The sequence below is a fragment of the Eriocheir sinensis genome, chromosome 22 (assembly GCF_024679095.1).
Source record: "Eriocheir sinensis breed Jianghai 21 chromosome 22, ASM2467909v1, whole genome shotgun sequence".
Taxonomy (NCBI): Eukaryota; Metazoa; Arthropoda; class Malacostraca; order Decapoda; family Varunidae; genus Eriocheir; species Eriocheir sinensis.
The window spans coordinates 7,235,009-7,247,845 of NC_066530.1; the positions used below are offsets into that span (position 1 = coordinate 7,235,009).

General features: G+C 41.1%; 1 protein-coding gene across 1 annotated transcript in view; it reads right to left on the bottom strand.

Moving 5' to 3' along the window:
• LOC127001973 (UPF0488 protein CG14286-like) overlaps nt 1-12,837 on the bottom strand; it is a 23,833-nt gene continuing 10,996 nt past the window's right edge. Inside the window, exons 2-4 of the mRNA XM_050867275.1 lie at nt 7,001-7,151; nt 4,107-4,241; nt 1-1,912 (exon numbers count right to left, since the gene is read on the bottom strand). Of these exons, the coding sequence (XP_050723232.1) occupies nt 1,566-1,912; nt 4,107-4,241; nt 7,001-7,151 (633 nt within the window). The 3' untranslated portion in view covers nt 1-1,565. The remainder of the gene's footprint in view (nt 1,913-4,106; nt 4,242-7,000; nt 7,152-12,837) is intronic.

The following is a 12,837-nucleotide window of genomic DNA, read 5'->3' on the forward strand; positions in this document are numbered from 1 at the left end:
CTACCAAGAACCTCTCCAGGAAACACTCGAGAAAACTGGTAAATTTCCTTTTTTAGTAAGCCATCCGCTGTGATTAGCATGGATTTAGGTTTCACTTGTAGCCTGGTGACATATACTCCCAGGTCTTTCTCTGCTCTCCTGAGGAGAGACAGGGAGAGGTATTTAAAGGGTCTTGCTGAGGAAGTCGAGGGCCATTTAAATGTAAATGACCTCCGACCTACTGGACAACTGGTTAAGTGTACAGACAACCGCGGTTGCCAGTAGCCCCAACGGTTGGAGGAAAATGGCCAGTGTGACACCACCTTTACTGAGCCTTGAAGCTCTGCACCAAGACCCTGTGGTGGATAATGGAGTGTTTCCCATGTGGTACTGGTGTGCTGGATATCCCCTCCCAAGTTGCAGGACTTAACATTTTTCTTCATTGAATAGTAGCAGCCACTTTTTGTTCCATTCCTGTAGCTTGCTGATGTCTTCTGGAAGGAAATCCACAGTCAAGAAGTTAACTTTATTGCTATTTTCCTTTTTTATCAGATTTCTCATGGATCACTAAGATAGGCAGTAACCTAAGACACACATTTTTAAGCTTTTCAGCACCCAACCACACACAGTTGACAAGGCAATCTTGGTTGTGGGCATTTTCCTGGGTAGTTTTATGACCCTGATGGTGGTGTGACAAAGCTTCTGTACCAAGAACATGAAAAAAACCCTCATGAGAACTTGATTAATCTCCTTTTTGGCCTTGGAAATTGTTAATGCGAGAGGTGGAAGCGGCTGAAAATACCGACCTAAGCTTGTTCATTTCTCTGTAATCCAGGTGAAACAAACATGTTCATTCTTTGACTACTTTCTATGGAACAAAGCCCCGCCATCATCATCATCATCATCGTTTAACGTCCATTTATTCCCTATGGTGGGGTTGGACGGGATATGAGCCTCCTCCACTGTTGCCGGTCCATAGCCATTTCTTCCATGATGTTCAGCCTCCTCATATCTTCCTCCACCACCCTTCTCCACGTCTTCCTCGGCCTTCCTGTCACAGTGTGAGTTTCCAGTGTATGTATTGCTGGTCATGCAAAAGCTGATCCCCCCAAGAGGAGAGTATCAAGACACCTCTCCTTCCAAAATTGACCTCTCTTTTGGCCACTCCTCTTAACTATTTTACAAGGGCAGTGATTTGCAGGGTTTTTTCATTGTTGTTTTCTTTATTTTTGCCCTTGAGCTGTTTCCATTGGTGTAAAAAAAAAGGGGGGGGGGGGGCTGTGATGCTTAACTGCGGAATAAATACAAGCCATCAAAAATGTTAGTAGTACCAATAGTAGTTGTAGTAGTAGTAGTAGTAGTAGTAGTAGTAAAGTAGTAGTAGTAGTAGTAGTATAGTAGTAGTAATAAAAGTAGTAATAGTAGTAGTGGTAACCCTCCAGAGAAGTAGTATCCATGTAAAGTCAACCTCCTAAACTAGACTTCAAAAAATTGTAACAAAAACTTGACTTACTAACATGAGTATATACAATAGATGCAACACTCGGGATGCTTGACGAAACGAGTGTGTATAGCAAATGCAACAGTCACAGCACGGAAAAATTAAACTTAAACGTGCTCCCAGATTGAGTTGCTTTGAATGGTGTCACTACTTTCTTTGGCCCACCTAAACTCTCAGGGGATAAACTTTTTGCACCACTCCCAGTAAAGTTTGCTTCCTCACCACCACCGGCATTCACCTCCTTAACGAGAGCTCCAGAAGTGCTCCCATTACCAGATGAGTCTGAGGTTGTGACTTCTGGTTCCTGGCTCACAGCTGGCTCTTTGGAATTTGTTGAAGGTTCAGTGATGATGTCCGGGGAATGAACGGTCGACTTTCTGAAGAACACAGACTCACTTGGAAGGGCAGAACTCTTCTTCATCTTCGGCGTCTCTGTGAAGAGTTGATGGGATATGTAACCTTAACAATCAGGCTCATACATTATAAGGAGAGAGGGTTACAGGAATGAGGTCCCTGCCAAATATCACTTGGTCTAAGATGGATTTTGAGATCATTTGTAGAGCAATCTTCAATTGCTAAAGACTACCCCCTCTTATATTCTGATGCAATGTTGCCTCTTTCTATCTTATATCAATATTTTCATGATGACTGCTCTTCTGAACTTCCTAACTGCACTGCACTCAACTTTCAACTCGAGCTCACCCCTATACTGTCCGAATCCCTTTTGCAAGAGTTAATCATCCCTTCCGCTTGTAACTCTAGAACAGCCTTCCTTCATCTGTATTTCCTCCTGCCTATGAATTGACCTCTTTCACAAAGACCACCAAGGCACTTCTCCCTCTGAAATTGACCTCTCTTTTGGCCACTGTTCTCTACTTTCTTTTATGGGAACAATGCTGGTGGGCTTTTTTGTTTTTATATATTTTTTTACCTTGATCTGCTTCCATTACTGTAAAAAAAAAAAAAAAAAAAAAAAAAAAAGTACACTAACCTAAGCAAGTCCCTCAATCCACCAATACCACCATTAACCTTTCCCTAATCCACCCGTCCCCCACCAAGCCTCCTTCAAGCCCCGTCCTCCACCTTTCTCTTCCTATTTGCTAGTCCATCTATCAACTCTCCACCTATCTCTTTGTCCCATTCATTACCAGGTTTCTCCTATCCATCAGATCATCCACCTACCATGTTTATTGTTTCTTCATTAAATAACATGTCTTTAAAAGTCCAAACCATAACTCTGTCTAGTCTCTTAACAGTCGCACTAGACCATGTCATGTTTAGGACATGTCCTAACTGAAATTGCACAAAGAAAAAGGGCAGTAGCTTCAAATGGAAGTATCAGAAAAGGCTGTGGTGATTCTTTGAAAAATAGAAATGTATATTTCAAATATTTCCTTGACTGGCACTTTCTATTTTGGGTGTTTTTGGTTCCTTTTAATAGCTCTTCTTTAGTTCATTTGAGTGTTTGGAGAGGCCAAGACTACCCACATGCTGTCCTCATGATTGTCTTTCAACCCAGACTCCAGCGAAACTTTCTAAGAAGGTCAGGTCAAGTGAAGCTCGAGGGGAGAGGGGTGGGGCAGGATTAGTATAGCAAGATGGCGGCACTAGAAAACACTGCCTGCGCAACTGATTGGCTGGGACCAACCACCAGCTCCATCAAAAAGGTTTACTGGCAATATAGGACTAATTTTTTAAAAATAAATAAATAGATAAAAGATCCCAATGAACAGTAAAGATGGGGCCACACGCTATAGCCGAGAGTGGCCTAAGTGCTCAGCTCTGTAGCACTGGCCCTTGAGCCTGTGGTGGGAAGAACCCATTACCCCAGGACAGGGTCAGCGTGACACCTGGGTTATCACAGTTTACCTTCCCCAGGTTTCCCCAGGTACCCATTTAAAGGCTGAGGAATGAATAGTTTTAGTGCAAGAATGTTCCACAAGAATTAGGATTTTTTAAAGTGAAAATAGTGATTTGCGTGATGTATTTTCCTAACCCACCTTGAGCCATGGATGAGGAACTATTTGCACCACATCCTGATAAATGAAGTGAATAGTATTTTTTTACAGCAGAGGAAGCAGCTCAAGGGAAAAAATAAATGAGAACAAAAAATCTCCCCATACTGCTTTCGGCCACCTCTTCGGATTCTTTACAGGAGCAGCGAGTAGCGGGCTTTTTTTTAATGTTGTTTCCTTTTTTTGTGTGCCCTTGTGCTGTCTCCTTTGCTGAAAAAAAAAAAAAAAAAAAAAAAAAAAAAAAAGAAGCTATATGAGAAGGAATATGTGAGTGGCCAAAATAGAGGTCAATTTCAGGTGGAGAGATGTCTTGATACTTCTCTCTTGAAGGAGGTCAAGTCACAGGCAGGTGGAAATACAGACGAAGAAGAAGAGGTTTCGATATCAGTAAGAATTTTGCTCGGCAGGATTTCCCAATATAGGTGTGAGTTTAGTAAATATCAGGACACCTCTCCTCCCAAAATTGACCTCTCTTTTGGCCACCTCTTTTGATTCTTTTTTTGTAGGAGCAGCGAGTAGCGGGCTTTTTTTTATTATTGTTTCCTTTTTTTGTGCCCTTGAGCTGTCTCCTTTGTTGTAAAAAAAAAAAAAAAATGTTACATGGAACTTACCCATTTTAATTTTTGACTCCTCTTGTGCCATCTTGCTCCGGTAATCACCAAACAGCGAGCTCATCACTTGCCTCTTCTTGATGTGTTGTGCCTTGCTGCTCGTCAGGGTCCGATGTGCTTTGGCCATGTCTTCTCCTGCAAAGGTGAAAGGAAGGACCCATGCATGCTGTTATTTTTTAGGGCACAGTTAAGGGGCTATTACACTGGGCAAATTTTCTGTGGCTCTTCAGTCAAACCACGATTTCTGCTAGCGTGGTTCTCATTTGTTTCTTGTTATTGCTGCTGATGACGATGGTGAGTAATACCGTCGTCCTTCATTGAAATCTACCGTAGCTTTGGAAGATTGTGGACACGTCAGAAAACCACAGAAACATAAGAACCACGCCAGCGGAAATCGTGGTTTGACTGAAGATCCACGGAAAATTTGCCCGGTGTAATAGGGGCTTTAAACAAACAAACAAAAAAGCCAGTAATGCAGCACCCCTACAATATAAAGAGACAGGAAAACATCAAAAGAAAAGGATCAGTTTTATTCCTGGAGATGTCTTGGTACCCTCCTGTTGAAAGAGAGCAAGTTACAGGAAGAAGGAAATACAGACGGAGGAAGGAGGTCGCTGGGTTTACCAGTGAAAGGATTGGAAGCATGAAGACAGTGGTAGCTGAGAAGTTGGCTTGCATGGGTGTCAGTCTTTAGTTCAGTTCTTCAGTTTATGTCCAACAGCCAGAGGTCCAACGCCGCCAGATTGCCATACTCTGCCTCATATGTTTGCCAATTTCCGACCCCAAAACTGTCTCCTCAACCCCAATAACTGCCTTCATATATAGTTATCGTTAAAATGGTTAGTTATTGGTGTTTTTTGGCAATAGTTACGGCTCAGAAAATGGTAAATACAAGGCTCTGAGTACGATAATCTGGCCATGGTGCAGAGGTCATTCTTCACAACCTTGTCATGAGTCTTCTTTGGTCTACTCACTTCACTCTACACTCTCCCCTTTGGTGTACCTCATCTAATGCTACCTTCTCCCCTCCTTTGGTCTACTCCTAATGCTACTCTCAACTGCTACTCTCTGCTCTTTTTATCTCACATTTAACCCCTTGAATGCAGATTTCCTACAAGACATCACCAAGCTACAGAAGTGGAGCAATAAGTGGCTGCTACGACCCAATGAAGAAAAATGTAAAGTCCTGCACCTTGGGAGGGGAAATCCAGGATACCAATACCACATGGGAAACACTCCACTATCCACCACAGAGTCAGAGAAAGACCTGGAAGTATATGTTAACAGGCTACCAGTGAAGGCAAAATCCGTGCCAATCGCAGCGGACGGGTTAAATCACAGAGTGAACACCGAACTTCCATCATGGCTGAGATATGTGCTTGACTGTTTACTGCTTTACCTCCCTATTCAATACTAACTTGTCCCCTACAAATGGCTAGCTACAGCAGGTCTCCACTCTCTTGCCTCTTCTTAAATACTCTAAACCTTTGTTCTTTAATGCGAGTTACTCTGACTTCTCAAACCTATCTTGTTCCTGTTAACCCTAAACATCATATCAGACCATCCCCTTCTCTCTAACACCCAGCAATTTACTCTCTCCTGCTAAATGGATAATCTTAACCCGGTAGCAGCGGGGATCAGGTTTCTTAATGGTCCCTCTAAGCAAGAAAAATGAGAAAAAATCATCACTCACACAAACCATTTCATAATATATATCAAAGCATTTCTGATCAGTTTATGTATCATGTATTTTGGGGGGTTTATATCATGGCACAAATTTGGCCCATCGCTGCTACACAGTAAAGCCACAAATTTGGCCCATCACTGCTACACGGTAAAGCCACAAATTTGGCCCATCACTGCTACACGGTAAAGCCACAAATTTGGCCCATCGCTGCTACACGGTAAAGCCACAAATTTGGCCCATCGCTGCTACACGGTAAAGCCACAAATTTGGTCCATCGCTGCTACACGGTAAAGCCACAAATTTGGTCCATCGCTGCTACACGGTAAAGCCACAAATTTGGCCCATCGCTGCTACACGGTAAAGCCACAAATTTGGCCCATCGCTGCTACACGGTAAAGCCACAAATTTGGCCCATCGCTGCTACCGGGTTAAACAGGGGCCAGATGTGACTTTCCACTGTATTGTTCTTATAGTTTCCAAGCATATGTTTACCAGGTATGTATGCTAATATTCAGGATCCTTAAAGCCAAACACTCAGCAGTTCACTCTCTCCTGTTAAATGGATAACCTTAAACAGGGGCCAGATGTGACTTTCCACTGTATTGTTCTTATACTTTCCAAGCATTTGTTTACCAAGTGCGTAAGCTAATATTCAGGATCCTTAAACCCAAACACCCAGCAGTTCACTCTCTCCTGTTAATTAAATGGATAATCTTAAACAGGGGCCAGATTTGACTTTCGACTGTATTGTTCTTATAGTTTCCAAGCATTTTTCATCAAGTGCGTATGCTAATATTCAGGATCCTTAAACCCAAACATTGTATCCCTTAATAAAACCGTTAGCGGGTAGGCGGTGGCTGAGTGGTAGCGTGCTGGGTCCACATTCACCGTGTGATGGATGACGCGGGTTTGAATCTCCACGCTACCACCTCGGATTTTTCAGTCACCACCGAGTGGCTTAAAACTACCCACATGCTGTCCTGAAGATCACCCATCAACCCGAACTCAAGAGGAAACTGTCCAAGTGAATGAAGAAGGAGTTCCAGGGGGCAGCATGAGCCAAAAGAAGATGGCACCACTATAAACACTTGCCTGCGCCATGACGGGCTGGGGACGACTTCCATCCAGGCCCCTCAAGAGAGCCTACCGGTGCTACAGGCGTACACATAAAAAAAGACAAGTTGCAAAGAGATCAAAACTTGCGTACTTTCTTTGAGGGATGCCTTTTTCATGGACGCTTCAAGCTGCTGCACACACCACTGCAGCTCAACCCTGAATCTGTCCACTGCCTCCGTGCCATCCTCGACTGCTGACGTGTTTGTGGGAACACCTGGCTTGCCGGGGGGCTTCTTTTTACTCTGAAACACAAACCGCCTTTAGAGAAAACCTGCAATGCTTCCAGAGACATAGAGCTACTTCAAGTCCAGCAATCTAACTTTTTTAATATTTCCTTGTACTCCAGATTTCTGATAACTGCTTCTTCTTTTATTCCTACCTTCAGGAGTTCTTTTTTCTCTAAGGGATTGTAATATCTTGTCTGTATTGCTTTGGGACATTAGGTAGATTTTCTTTATTTTATTTATTCATTTATTTTTTTTACATCAAGGGAGGCAGCGACAAAAAAGCCTACCAAGCGCTGCTCCAAGAACCGAAGACAGAACAAGAAGCCAAAAGAGAGGTCAATTTCGGGGGACTGGTGGAATTCAGATTAATGGACTTTTACCATATGTAGGAATAACATAAGAACAAAAGAAAATAAGAACACAAGATTAAAGTTCCCATTAACCCCCTGGCTGTGGATTTCCTACAAGAAGACATCACCAAGCTACAGGAGTGGAGCAACAAGTGGCTGCTACAATTCAATGAAGAAAAATGTAAAGTCCTGCACCTTGGGAGGGAAAATCCAGCACACCAATACCACATGGGAAACACTCCACTATCCACCACAGAGGCAAAGAAAGACCTGGGACTATATATATGATGTTACCAGGCTACCAGTGAAGGTGAAATCTGTGCCAATCGCAGTGGACAGGTTAATATAATAAACCTGTAAACTAAACCAGTCAGTGTATATTTTGTAACATGACATTTCTATTACATATTTCCCAAGTTATCTTATCAGCAGCTACTTCGACTGTGCAAATCCGTGAAATACCAGTTTTCTTATGATTGCCAAGATGGAAAATGCAGTGACAGATTTGAGGCAGCCTGATATTTTACTGTATGCAAGTATTCAACAACTATAGTCACCGTGCACTATAGTCGGTATTATAAGACACTTTTGATTCTCATATCAGCTATTTCTAAAGGTCAAAGTGGGGATCAATCGAGTTATTCGTAATGTGTGTTCTTTTAGGTTCATGGTACAGAAGAAAGGTTAAACTACCACCAGGGTCATAAAACTATCCCTGGAAATGCCACAAACATCTACGAAAGCCTTGTCAAATATGTGAACTTGGGCACCATATCATTAGTAATACGACCCCATAAGCTGGTTCAGAAGCCCCACCCCCTATTGCAGTGATTCACAAAGTGTGTGCCGTGGCACACTAGTGTGCCGCCATTATCTCCTTGGTGTGCCGCAAAAATAATATAATTTTGCTAGGTCTCAAGAATTCCTCACATAAATCGGTGAGAATAATACTTGTAATGCGAATGTCAGACTGGTCAAGTACATGTCCAGTACGCGTCTGTAAGCACCCTGCTCCCAGCCGCTCCCCACTCCCCAGTGTGTGTCAGTGTGGCCTTGACCGTGACTGTAGAAAGTTGCTCTTTTGGTTGTCATATTCATATTTTTTTCAAAACCTGAGAAAAATGGATAAATTCATCATAAAGAAGCGTAAATGTGATGAGGAGGCTAGTGGAAGTAACGTGATGGTTGATGATGAGCGTAATTCTGCTGTCCCAAGTGTAGACCTAACGAAGACAATGGCAGTTGCTAGCAAAAGTAAGCCACGTCGCTCATATCAGGACAACTACCTAGCACTGGGGTTCACATGGTGTGACGATGAACTTGGTCCTAAGCCAAAATGTGTTGTGTGTGGTACTGAACTATCGAATGAAGCCATGGTTCCTAGTAAAATGAAGAGACATTTAACTACAAAACACAGTTACCTTTCTGATAAACCTCTGGATTATTTCAAGAGACTCTTAAATGACAACAAACAACAAAAGTGCAGTTTTGAGAAAAAGGTTAAAGTGGCAGAAAAGGCTCAAAAAGCAAGCTATTTAGTAGCAGAATTAATTGCCAAAACTATGAAGCCCCATACAATTGCTGAATCTCTCATTCTTCCATCATGCTGTGCTATAGTAAAAACAATGTTTGGGGCTGAAGCTGAAAAAGAAGTCAGGAAAATTCCTCTCTCTGATAATACTATTAGTAGGCGAATCGAGGAGATGTCATCTGATATTGAAAAAAGTGTATGTGAACTTGTAAAAGAAAAAGGAATGTATGCCTTACAAGTAGATGAGTCAACTGACGTTGGAGGAAAAGCACAGTTACTAGTGTTCATGCGGTATATTACTGGCAATAAAATAGCAGAACAGTTTTTATGCTGCAAAGAACTAGTGCAAACCACAGGACAAGATATATTTTCTACAGTGAGTGACTATTTGCGGACGGTTGATTTGACATGGAAATCATGTGTAGGGATTTGCACGGATGGTGCTCCTTCAATGGTAGGATCAGTGAAAGGTTTTGTATCATTAGTGAAAAAAGAAAATCCAGAATTGATTTCAACCCACTGTTTTTTGCACCGTGAAGCTCTTGTTACTAAAACACTGGGATGCAAACTCAAATCTGTTCTTGATGACATTGTAAAAATGGTAAACTTTATCAAGAGGAGACCAGTTAAGTCACGCTTGTTTTCCCTGCTTTGTGAAGAAATGGGGGCTCCTCATGTAGCCCTTATCTTGCACACAGAAGTTAGATGGTTATCAAGAGGCAGGGTGCTTTCTCGAGTACAGGAGCTGAAGGAAGAAATGCTCACCTTCTTTACTCTTGAAGGAAAACTTGAATATTGTGAATTACTGGCTGATGAAACTTGGTGTGTTAAATTATGTTACTTAGCAGATATTTTTGAATATCTGAACAATGTCAGTACTACCATGCAAGGGAGACTGGAAAATCTGTTATCTTCTTCAGATAAAATGAAGGCTCTGACAGAAAAAATTAGGCTCTGGAATGTTAAAGTGAAAGATGGCAATTTGGATATGTTTCCCAAAACTGCTGCTACAAAAAATAAAGACATTGTTCCACTGATATATGAGCATCTTGAAAGCCTAGAAAAGAATATTGAAAAGTATTTTCCAAATATATCTGTTGAAAGTTACGACTGGCTGAGAAATCCATTCATTTATGATCCATCAAACTCACAACAACTTAGTCTCAGTGAGGAAGAGGAGCTAACAGACATCCATAATGACCACACTCTGAAACTTAAGTACAAGAAAGTGTCACTTGAAACTTTCTGGATTGATATTGAAAAAGAATTCCCACACTTAGCAAAAAAAGCTCAAAAAATTCTTCTCCAGTTTTCAACCTCGTATTTGTGTGAACTAGGGTTCTCAACCCTCACTAACATAAAAAGTAAGAAAAGGTCAAGACTGCTAAGCGTTGAAGAAGAAATGAGGGTGTGCCTGTCTAGTGTTCCTCCTAATATACCGCGGATATGCAATTCGAGCCAACCTCACGTTTCTCACTAATAAGGTAAGTGTGCATTATCAATAATGAAATTTACATGTAGTATTTTAAAAGGTACTGCTAAGTTTAAGAATATATATATATATATATATATATATATATATATATATATATATATATATATATATATATATATATATATATATATATATATATATATATATATATATATATATATATATATATATATATATATATATATAGATATATATATATATATATATATATATATATATATATATATATATATATATATATATATATATATATATATATATATATATGTGCCGCCAAATATTAGTTGTTTCTTAGTGTGCCGTCATACTAAATAGTTTGAAAACCACTGCCCTATTGTGTAATTAAGGGAGGTGACTGGTTGCAATGTTACCAGACTGTCAAACTCAAAACATTGCATTCATCAGTTTAAGCCACTAAACTGACATCACACCCACACAAATCACGACAATCAATCAAAGTTATCATCAAAACTGTTAATTATTGATGTCTTTTTTGCAATGGGAAAATGTCAAAAAAGCAACAGATGCGATGACTGACTATGATGATCTGACAACGCTAACTGGTTGGACAAAAGCTTCAGTTAGGAGTCAATGTCACTATGGAGGAAGGCTGAGAGGGGAGGGTGAGGGCTTCTGGATCAACTTAACACAGCAGCAGCGGGGATCATGTTTCTTAACCCGGTAGCAGCGATGGGCCAAATTTGTGGCTATACCATGTAGCAGCGATGGGCCAAATTTGTGCCATGATATAACACCCCCCAAAATAGATGATATAGAATCTGATCACAAATGCTTTGACATATATTATGAAATGGTTTATGTGAGGAGTGATTTTTCCTCATTTTTCTCGCTTGGAGGGACCATTAAGAAACATGATCCCTGCTGCTACAGGGTTAATGGTCCTCTAAGCGAAAAATCACTCACACAAACCATTTCATAATATATGTATATCAAAGCATTTGTGATCAATTTATGTATCATCTATTTTGGGGGGTTTATATCACATCACAAATTTGGCCCATCACTGCTACACGGTAAAGCCACAAATTTGGCCCATCGCTGCAACACGGTAAAGCCACAAATTTGGCCCGTCGCTGCAACCAGGTTAATGTACAGTGACGAGAGTTGGCACTGTGCTCAACGCTGCCAGATTGTCATACTCAGCCTCTCATGTTTGCCGATTTCCCACCCCAAAACTGCCTTCATATATAGCTATCATTAAAATGGTTAATTATTTTTTTGTTTTTTGTTTTACATCAGAGGACACGGCTCAAGGGCAACAAAAAGAGTACAAAAAAAAGCCCGCTACTCGCCGCTCCTATAAAAGATAAAAGTAAAGAGTAGCCAACAGAGGTCAATTTCGGGTGGATTGGATTGGTGTTTTTTGGCAATAGCTATGGCTCAGAAACCGGTAAATACAAGGCTCTGAGTACGATAATTTGGCAACGGTGATTTGTGCTCCATAGTTAGACGCATATGTGAGGTCCGTATGGGTGGGTCCTGAGCCTCTACGGAGCCCTGCCACATCGCCCCAATACATCAATCTCTCATATGTCAGCTATCTATTATTTGAAATTGTGAATTGAATTTTCCGTGTACATTAGATATGGCTATATGGTGCTATGAATGTGTTGCTTTTTAGAATACAGTACCCTCTCAAGTTTCGCGCTTGCTTCATTCCGAGGGTATAGCGCTAAACTCGAGGATCGTGAAACTCGAGGATCGTGAAACTCGAGGATCGCGAAACTCGAGGTACTGAAATACATGAAAAAGCGCTTATTGGTTCCGGCCTATGGAAAAAAAATACTTTTTTTTTCGACTTGACTCCCTTGTTATCACAATTTTTTTCGACTTTACTCTCTTGTTATTTCAAAATACGTACCTTGGGAATAGGAAGAAAATGGGAAGTGAGAACAGGTCGTTCTGAAGCCGCAGTTGAAGGCGGCTGCCTTACAATTGGCTGGCAGTTCTGAATACACGCTTGTGATCCACGTAGTGTCGTCTGCTAATGTAAGGGTGGTTACTCGCGGTCACCCGTGGTACAGTTGGACAAACCTATAGCTTCTGGTAGTTTTCTGTGTGTTATGGTATAATCTGCTAACTCTTTCTGTTATATATCATCAAATCACTAACATCATGATTGACTTTTCAATGCCTATTGAACGTAAACTGCCGCCGCAATTGCAAAATAGCTCGCAGAGAGGTTCAACTTTCTTACTGCTTCCATATTTCCCTCACCGCTCACAAATACCACAAGCGGACAAAAAAGAACAAATCCAGGCAAATTAACACTTTTAATGCTGTGTATTCCCACAGCGCGCATGT